Here is a 10359-nt window from a genome sequence, read left to right as displayed (position 1 = left end):
TGCCAATGTGTGTTAATTCCCCCGAAGTAGAAGGTCCGAGGACCCATCATAGCTAAGGTTCCGTTTAACCACTTCAGTAGATTAGAAGATATATACCTTCCAGAACTAGCCCCGTCGCGGAGCCCTTTGAATTGCTTTGTGTTGCTGCCACTTCCTCTAATGGAGGTCCAGCGAACTCGGCCACCAGATTCGCGAGGACCTAGTAAATTGGCCACCATAATGGCTTTCCCCAAGGACTCTTGCTAATGGGGGCTTGATCCTATTTTAACTAACCGTTGCACTCACTATCACACAAGCTCTCCCCACAGACGGTGCCAATTGTAGGGAGTGGATTTGAGCACTTCTTCTATTGGATGAGTGGACTCAGACCTAACTAGTCCAATACAATAAATTTGTAGAGAGTGGGTCAAAGAACTAGGCTTTAGTGCATGGACAACAGTTAATATGATGTTTATGACAATCAAACAGAGATGAACTGAGTTTATCAAAGAAATTTTGTTCTCGGCACAATCCGAGGAGTTTTGTTCTAGTAAATATTGAATGAAAATGGTTACAGGAGTTCTTGAGATTGTTACAATGCTATTTCCCCTCATCCCAGCCCCCTCTTTATGGTGGGTTTCTCCTATTATATAGTCCTCTTTAAATGATCTTGGCCTTTCACTTGTTGATCATCTAAGCCTATTCTTGAGTGCCCTCATCAGACACCTTCTCTGGCGTTCTATGAGTTGCGGTAATCGAAGTAGCACTGTTCAGGGGTCATTTCCTCATTAATGCAGCCAGAACATTAGTTGTGGGCATTTAATGTGTAGGTGATAGTTTCTCCTTGAATTGCTCCTTCACTGTGCTCCAATGGTTGACCCATTGTACCTATCTTTTTCCTTGGGATGCTCCGGGAGGTTGCCTTTGATGGCATGCCGTTCTTCCCTTCTATAATCTTGGTTCGCTGAGGACAAGATTGTCCTCGGCGATGTTTCATGGCACCTTGGACTTGCTTCTTTCGTCCTCGGACATTTCTTCCTCCTCGGCATGAGCCTTGGGTTTAGTATAAAGTGGACCGCGGTTGCCAAATTCTTCGACTCCACAGATCCAATCTGATCCATTTTTAAGCCACATTTACAAAAAAAAATAAAAATAAAAAATAAAAAATTGTTTATTATTTATCTATTTTTCTAAATTGAATTACTCTTAATGAAAAAAATAATAGCAATAGCTTCTCTCTGAATCTAAAAAATAGCAATAACATAGCTCATTATTTTCTCTTTGAATCTAATTCTAAAAGCAATAGCGTGCTCAAAATTAATTTTCAAAACTTTTTTCCGAACCTGAAAGTTGCTCAGGTTTGAATCGTCCTTGCCCTTTGTCTTGCATTTTGCTCTTTGAAGCATTGTCTCTCTAGGTCATGCTTCTCTTTCTCTCTCTAGGTCTTGTTTCCCTTTCTCTCTAAGTTCTTAGTCTAAGTGGTGCTTAGTGGGAAAAATTTAATTGATTATGAATGACTGGTTATTTATAGTGTTTGTAGGGATTTAAGAAGCGGAGCGTATTATGAATTCGGCAAGAATGTTAAGTTTTTTTTTTCTTTTTTCTTTTTTTTAGTTATGATTTTTCTATATATGGGAAGAGATTAAGTTAATCAAGTAGCTCATGAAGAAGTTTGGAAATGTTCCAAAAAAAAAAAAAAATGAACCAAGCTTGAACATAAAATTTTGTTTTGATATGAGCTTGAGCTCAGTTTGTGTTTGAAATAAAATTAAATGAACATGTTTGAACTTTTACTACTTTACTTGACACGTTTACAACCCTAAGCCAAACTATTTGCAAGTCCTAGGTTATGAATACAAAATCATTTATCCCACTTTTTGTGTTCCACTTCATATTTTACCAATCACAAATTGCCATTTATTATCTTTACTTTCCTTATAAAATAACCAAAATATTAAATGGAATTTTTTTTTAGAAATATGGCATATCACAATTGGTGGACCATATAAAGTGAAATACAAAAAATTGGTAAATTATTGCAATAACTTATAATTATCAATTGCAAATTGCAATAGAGGCTTTAATATCCTACTACATTAGGAAGATTTGTGAAATCATTGTAATAACTTGATATCAATTGTGGGGTCGAAGAATTTGGTAATAGCGGCCCACTTTATACTAAGCCCAAGGCCCACACCGAGAAGGAAGAAATGTCCGAGGATGAAAGAAGCAAGTCCAAGGTGCCATGAAACATCGTCGAGGATGATCCTATACTCAGCGAACCAAGATCACAGAAGGGAAGAGCGGCATGCCATCAAAGGCAGCCTCCTGGAGTATCCCAAGGAAAAGGATAGGTACAATGGGTCAGCAATTGGAGCACAATGAAGGAGCAATTCAAAGAGAAACTGTCACCTTCACATTAAATACCCACAACTAACATACTGGTCGCATTAATGATGAAATGACCCTTGAACAGTGCTACCTCTATTACCGCAACTCACAGAACACCAGAGAGGATGTTTGATGGGACAAGCACTCAAGTATAGGCTTGGATGATTAACAAGTGGAAGGCCAAGATCATTTAAAGAGGACTATATAATAGGAGAAACCCACCTTAGAGAGGGGGCTGGGATGAGGGGAAATAGCACTATAACAATCTCAAGAACTTCTGTAACCATTCTCATTCAATATTTACTAGAACAAAGCTTCTCGGATTGTGCTGAGAACAAACTTTCTTTGATAAACTCAATTCATCTCTGTTTGATTGTCATGAACACCATATTAACTGTTGTCCATGCACTAAAACCTAACTCTTTGACACACTCTCTACAAATTTATTGTATTGGGCTAGTTGGGTCTGAGTCCACTCATCCAATAAAAGAAGTGCTCAAATCCAATCCCTACAGGATCATATAACAATCAATCCAATCAAGTTTGTAACCGAAGATTTTTTAACTATTTTTACTGTCAAATCGTGACGGTGAGGTGCGATTCACTCAAGATCAGATTTGGAACCCTATCTTCTCTGGTTGATAGTGAGATGTCTAAACATTGTTGGAGTTGGAGGAGAGAGTAGGAATTGTTGATGTTTTGATGTTTTCAACTGAAAATCATTGAAGGAGGAACCGACCAAAGATGTTTGGATGTAACAAGTTGTGGCTCTAGAAATTTTTTTTAGAGTGGTCACTAAGAAATTTAAATTATACAAAACATAATAAAGAAATAACTTGAATATATCAACATCACAAAAAAAAAAATGCATATACATGACCCCATTATTTCTCTTGGTACCTTTTTTTAGGAAAAATAAAATTAAGGATTATTTTAATGTGATTGGTTAAACGAATTACAAATTTGAATGATTAGAGATTTTTTATTATCATTTTTGTTTTTGAATAGGCATTTTGTTGAATAATTTTCTCACTTGTCGTTTGGTCTAGTCTAATTTTTATTTTGGTTATTTTTGTTGTTATTTGGACTCATTTTTATTGTTGTTATTTAAGATTTTTTTAAAAGGGATTAAAGTTTATGTTTGAAGGACCAAAATTATTTTTGCAGTAATGCTATGTCTACAACATTTTCACAAGAAATCTTATGCGACGATATGTTATTGATGGGTTAAAAAGTGATGTCAATATTTGACTAAAATTAAAATTATTAACAACTTAACACATTACTTTTATTTTTATTGAATCTAAATTCTTGTGATTCTCAAATCAGGGTGTTTAACATTTTTTTAGGCGGTCAAAATAGTTTAGTTTAGTTTAATGTGTGTGTATGTGTGTCCATTTGCAAGTATATTTATACATTTTTTTCCAAGTTATGACCACTTTGACTTAGACATTAAGTCACCCCTGACAACGTTGGAGAAGAGAGAAAGAATGGTTTTTATTCAGTTAGAATCAAGAGAGATGTTTGGGTGTAACAATGTTAATGGTTTTTATTCAATTAGAATCAAGAGAGATGTTTGGATGTAACAATGTTGGAGGAGAGAGGAGGTGCATGCTTTTGTTTGATTTGTTTGGTTAGAATCGAGAGAGAATAGATAGGCATAAGATAGGCTTCTCAAAAATAAATATGGTACATTGTTTTAGGAAAAAAAAATTGAAAATAAGTCCATTTAGTACGTGTGTTTAAACAACAGTTTTCAGTTTTTTTGGAAATATAAATAGGTGAAAAAGTGTATAGAAATACATGTAATATTGTTTAAAAACTTAAAACAGGTATTTAAACACTTGTACCAAACATTGAAAATAACTTTCTTTTGAAATATAAAATATTGAAAAAAATTTATTTTATATTAATTAAAAATAAATTTGATTGAAAATATAGAATTAGAATATAGCCAAGTTATATTGATTCAATTATTTAGATTTCATAGCCAGGACGGTTAGTATTACATATTGATCAAGTTAAACTTAGAGCCCATTTTTTTTAATAAATTTTATTCATTTTGTAATGATTGAGGCGACAACTGAATCGGACTCAGACATTGCTTCTTGGGTATGCCATCTTGATTTGATAGAATTTTATTTGCTCCTAAGTTGGACACACTGCGATTTTTTTTCAATAAACTCTTTTAGTTTTGTAAGTAAGGACTAATTATAAGTCAGGTTTACTTTTGATATATAAAAAATGTGCAAGAAAAAACTGATAATTGCACCTAAAATGATTACAAACCTCCACTACCACCAATTAGTTGTTGCAGACAATTGTATGAGAGATCATTCTTGGTGTGAAAGTTACAAATCTTTCGAAAAGCTTAACTTCAAAGTTCAAACTCCCACAAATCTTGACACAACAAAATGGCTAAATGAAGTAACCTTTGGTTAAATCTAATCAATGAAGCATTTGAAAAGTTCCCTTTATGTAAGCTTTCATGTTTAAAAAGAGCAGGTACATAATGACGCAGTTTGGATAGCGCGTTTCCGCGCGGCGCGTTTCCAGTTCTGCGTCTTCTCTTTTTTTTTTTTTTTTTTTTTTTTACCTTCACCTCGGACTTTGGCGTCCTCGGACGTGTGCTATACCACCGTATATAACACCTGTTTATACCTTTCATATCACCTATTTAACGTGAATAAAACTTCTTTAGGCTGTCCTCGGACATACGCGTATCCTCGGATCGGGCCTTTGGGCCCTGGGCCCAATTCTGAGGGCTACTATACCTTTTTTAGGTAACAGGCCCCACAATAATCTAATGACCCATAGATTTGACAATGTATGGGTTTGGATAGAGGGGTTAGTCACGGCGCGTTTTCAGCTTTGCGTTTTCTCCTTCTTTTTTTTTTTTTTCTTTTTTTTTGCCGCACTTGTTGACTTTGGGAGACAAAATTTATGGTGCGTGTACTGTGCATGCACTGTTCACGCACTGTTCACGCAATATTTAATATTAAAAGTGGGTCCCACAATACTATTCACACATTTAAAAATTATTTTGCTACAGTGTTTTCAGCAACAATCAGTTTTTATCAACTTTCAACAACAATAAGTGCTATCCAAACGGACTTAATGGATATGAATATTTTGAAACATTTAATTTAATGGTATAATTTCTAAGCAATTTAATAATTAAATAATTATAAATAAACCTTATTTCTAACCTTAATTGTTATCTTTCTAGCCAACGTGCCTTGCAGTGCTATAAAACTAATATTATTAAATATTACTTAAAAAATAAATAAAATAACTTTTTGTGCGATTTAAAGTAGCATATTCTTTTTGACCCATTGCTAGTGCGTTTTAAAGTGTGCTAGTGCGGCCTATCAAAAATAAGAGGGCAAAGTGTGCTAGTGCGGGTTTAAACTAAGTAAACAAAATTATTGATGTTGAAAGTTTCCCACTACCACTAACTTATATTCATCTTTTTGACTTTTCAGTGGAAAGTACTTGTTACTTTCTTGTAGCAGACTGAAGATGCCTTTCAAGTCTACAAAAATAAATTCGTATTATCTTCATCCACAGCTGTGGTAGTTTTCCAGTATCAATGGCGAGAGGATTGACGTTCACTGCGGGAGTACTCACGGCCCTTATCGCTGTTATACTAGTCCAAGAAACTTGCAGTGATGCTGCTGAGGTTAATGATCATCACTGTCCCCCTTCTTCCTGTGATTTTAAATATATATTAAATATGGGTAGGTCGGGTCAGATTTGGCAGGTTTGTAATTTTATGACTCAAACCCAATCCAACCCGCTATAAAAAAAAAAAAAAGTAAAAATAAAAAATAAATAAAAAATTGTAACCCAACCCACCAAGCCTTAAAAACTGACCCAACCCAGCGAGTCAGGTTGAGTCGGGTCGAGTTTGGCGGGTTAGTAGATTTTCTACATACCCCTGCTTATGATACTTTTCAAGACCACAAAAATAAATTCGTATTATCTTCATCCACAGCTGTGGAAGTTTTCCAGTATCAATGACGAGAGGATTGACGTTCACTGCGGGAGTACTCACAGCCCTTATCGCTGTTGTACTAGTCCAAGAAACTTGCTGTGATGCTGCTGAGGCTAATGATCATTACTGTCCCCCTTCTTCCTGTGGCAATATCCACAACATAAGCTATCCGTTTCGATTGAAGAGCGATCCAGAAATCTGCGGGGACTCAAGGTATGAACTGTCGTGTGAGAACAATCGAACTGCTGTGTTATACTTATTTGCTCGAAAATACCATGTACAGGAAATCAATTACAATAACTACACAATCCGGGTCGTGGACTCGGGTATATGGAAGGATAATTACTTCTCCTTCCCAGGTTATTCTTTAACTCGCCATAATTTCAGTCAATATCGTTCTGCATATACCACGTATCTGCCGAAGTGGACAGAGGATACCAAACTATCGAGGAGTGTGGTTTTGATGAGCTGTGAAAATCCAGTGAATTCTCTACTCTATTTGGACGCTTCTACTTGCAATATTGACAGTGGAGAGGATTTCAAGAAGAGGTATAGATACGTTAAAGTTGGTAGAACGAATGCAAGCGATGTGGAGGACTCGTGCAAAGTAGAGCAGATGTTCCTGACATCGTGGCCAGGAAATGATGACCCAGTTAATACTTCCTGTACAGACGTCCACAATGAATTGTTATATGGTTTTGAGCTCTCATGGCTACAAGTTATTTGTGAACCTTGTTCACAAATCTCTATTTATAATTATTGCTACCTTGATGACGCGGACCTTGTTCAGTGCTACGGTAAATTTTCATGGCACAAAGATATTTGTAAATTATGTGAGAAATTTAGGTCATAGTACACTTGCCATTCTCTAATTAAATACTACCTTACATTTATTGCTGATTTTTAATTTCCTCTTGTACGTTTCTTTCTTTCGGACATGCTATGTATATTTATTGTAGTTTAACATTATAATGACTTCATTTTTAATTTTGAGGTTCCAAACGTTGATGTTATTCTTTTCTTTGTCAAAACAGGAGAATTGTTTTACTTGATCCTGTGGATTTTCGAAGGTGATGTTTCTATTTGTCTAAGCAGACAGCTAATCTAGAAATGAGTTGTTGTGCCTAGTGATGACATGCATGTAGAGCAATAACCATGTACTTAATTGCCTACTTGGACAACCGGTTGATCTCATACTTTTAATAAGAATAAATAAGGAAAAGTTGTTAATGACTTAATGCTGATTTACTATGCCCTGGACTTTTCAAGTTATTTATGTCACTTATTTCATTGTTTAATTTTTGTTAAGTAAAAAAGAATAATTCGTCTTTCTTGTATATCTTGCAGTTTCTTTGCCAGTATTAGGGGCTGTCATCATAGGTATGAACCTGTGTCTCTTTCTTTGATCTACTTTATTTTAATTCTTTTTTATCAGATCATTCATTAATAGTCCGTTTGGATTGAGGAAGAGTAAGGGAGATTAGAATATAGTTGGCCCAAAATTAGCCTATTTTCAGCTAATTCTACTCTATTCTCCTTCACTCCCCCTCCTTCCCCTCTTAATCCAAACAGGCCATAAGACTTTGAGTCTGAAGTGAAAGTGACATTTACATGAAATATACAACACAAATTATGCTTGATTTTTATGATTCATGAATGCAGTTAGTTAACTATATTTTCAACCAAAAAATAGAAGTAAATGATGAGAGCATTTAACTATGGGAACAAATTTGTTTTCTTATAATTATTTTTGTGATGTTCCGGCACAGGGCTACATTTTGCAGCAAAATTTTTGTTGGGGAGTCCGTGTGTGATTGCGTTTTTTATATATAAGTGGCGTAGAAGACATTTATCAATGTGTGATGCAGTTGAAAATTTTTTGCAAAGCCATAATTACCTGATGCCAATTAGATACTCTTACTCACAAATTAAAAAGATGACTAAATGTTTCAAGGACAAATTGGGTGAAGGAGGTTATGGCTCCGTATATAAAGGAAAGCTTCAAAGTGGCCATCTGGTAGCTATAAAGATGTTAGGTAAGTCCAAAGGAAACGGTCAAGAGTTTATCAACGAAGTTGCCACAATTGGAAGGATTCACCACGAGAATGTGGTGCAACTTATTGGCTACTGTGTTGAGGGACTAAAGCGTGCCCTTATATACGAATTCATGCCTAATGGTTCTCTTGACAAATACATATTTTCTCAAGAAGGAAATATCACATTGAGTATTGAGAAAACATATAATATTTCTCTTGGAGTTGCTCGTGGAATTGAATATTTGCATCGAGGATGTGATATGCAAATTTTGCATTTTGATATCAAGCCCCATAACATTCTTCTTGACGAGAACTTCACCCCAAAAGTGTCAGATTTTGGACTTGCAAAACTTTATCCAATAGATGATAGTATAGTGTCTTTGACTGCTGCAAGGGGAACACTAGGATATATAGCTCCAGAGTTGTTCTATAAAAACATTGGAGGGGTCTCTTATAAAGCTGATGTTTATAGTTTCGGCATGTTATTGCTAGAAACGGCAAGTAAAAGAAAGAACTTAAATGCATTTGCAGAACATTCAAGCCAAATTTACTTCCCAACTTGGGTCTATGGCCAATTTAACGAAGGAAATGACATAGAAATGGAAGATGCCACAGAGGAGGAAAAGAAAATTGTTAAGAAGATGATCATAGTCGCATTATGGTGTATACAAATGAAGCCTAGTGATCGTCCTTCAATGAACAAAGTTGTAGAAATGCTTGAAGGAGAAGTTGAATGCTTACAAATGCCTTCCAAGCCTTTCCTATTATCATCACCAGAGAGGCCAATAAAGGATGTCGAAGACAACTTAAATTCAACTAGCTCATCAATTCAATCAGGTGAATCAAGTCAATTAGCTCAAAACTAGTTGATATTTCAATCTATTGATTTACATGGGAAAGCTAACATTTCCACTAAATGAGAGCAATTAGTGATTTACAAAGATACTTTATATTTATGTGAAACAAATAATTGTTCCCTTGATTTATGATAGCTCTCTTTTAAGTCTTAACGTACGTTGCTGCTGCTGCTGCTGCTGTTGTTGTTGTTGTTTTTTTTTTTTTTTTTTTTTTTTTTTTTTTTTTTTTTTTTTTTTTATTTTTTAACTTATAAATTATGTCTGCTCGTACTCAAAATTAACAAATTAAGGTTCAACTTGATAAAGTATGGAGCTGTACTAAAATCGTCACTAGCCATGGGCATATTAAATTGCACCAATCTTCGGCACTCAGAGATAATTGTTACTGTTCACTAGGCCCCAGCCTACCTTCAGGGCCACTATAATCGAACTATCATTGTGCAGTGTTAGAGCATCCACATCAGTTCGTGGAAAAATTTTTTCCATTTTACAAGTCTAAAACTTACTTTTTCTATTTTACACACCTATTTTTACAAAACACCCACATCAATTTGTCTATTATACACATTTATTCAAATAAAATATTCATTTCTTTAACCCAATGCTACAATGTCAAGCAGAGTCATGCTACAGTACCAGGGAGAGAAAAAAAAACTATTAAAAAATGATATACACATGCTACAGTGCCCGTGTAAATCATTTTTTAATAGTTTTTTTTCTCTCCCTGGTACTGTAGCATGACTCTGCCTTACACGGGTACTGTAGCTCGTGGATAATTTTAGAAGATTTTGCAAGATTTTAAACAAACTGATGTGGGCTGTTTTTGAACAAAAATGTGTAAATTTGAGCATTTTTTTTATTATATACACTCATACAGAGACTGATATGAATGCTCTTATATGTCTCTCTAGCCTCACTATATATACTCCTCTAAAAAGCATCATTCAATTCAATATATAAAGAATTACATTCTCAATCAACATATATATATATATAAAAGCAGAGACATTATGTGAGAGTGCATGAGGTTTTGCCAAGTGGCATATTCTATGCAATGATAATTGAAATATTATCAAGTGTCACATTAAAAATAAGAATA

General features: G+C 34.9%; 1 protein-coding gene across 1 annotated transcript; it reads left to right on the top strand.

Annotated features, from left to right (window-relative positions):
• Positions 1-6325: 6325 nt before the first annotated feature.
• Positions 6326-9511, top strand: LOC112023377 (rust resistance kinase Lr10-like). Its single transcript, XM_024055987.2, has 3 exons — positions 6326-7164; positions 7727-7747; positions 8152-9511. Exons 1-3 carry the CDS (start codon positions 6390-6392, stop codon positions 9267-9269), a joined length of 1914 nt encoding a protein of 637 aa, XP_023911755.1. The 5' UTR covers positions 6326-6389; the 3' UTR covers positions 9270-9511.
• Positions 9512-10359: the final 848 nt, after the last annotated feature.

Source organism: Quercus suber, unplaced genomic scaffold (genome assembly GCF_002906115.3).
Source record: "Quercus suber isolate HL8 unplaced genomic scaffold, Cork oak 2.0 scaffold_85, whole genome shotgun sequence".
In the NCBI taxonomy this organism is placed as follows: Eukaryota; Viridiplantae; Streptophyta; class Magnoliopsida; order Fagales; family Fagaceae; genus Quercus; species Quercus suber.
This window is presented reverse-complemented; position numbering and strand designations above follow the sequence as displayed.

What these genes read in the sequence shown, in the direction of transcription:
- LOC112023377 (XM_024055987.2), top strand. Translation starts at nt 6,390, where the DNA reads ATGACGAGAGGATTGACGTTCACTGCGGGAGTACTCACAGCCCTTATC. An exon ending in GGACCTTGTTCAGTGCTACG is followed by an intron (nt 7,165 to 7,726) that starts GTAAATTTTCAT and finishes TTTCTTTGCCAG; the next exon opens with TATTAGGGGCTGTCATCATA. An exon ending in ATTAGGGGCTGTCATCATAG is followed by an intron (nt 7,748 to 8,151) that starts GTATGAACCTGT and finishes TACATTTTGCAG; the next exon opens with CAAAATTTTTGTTGGGGAGT.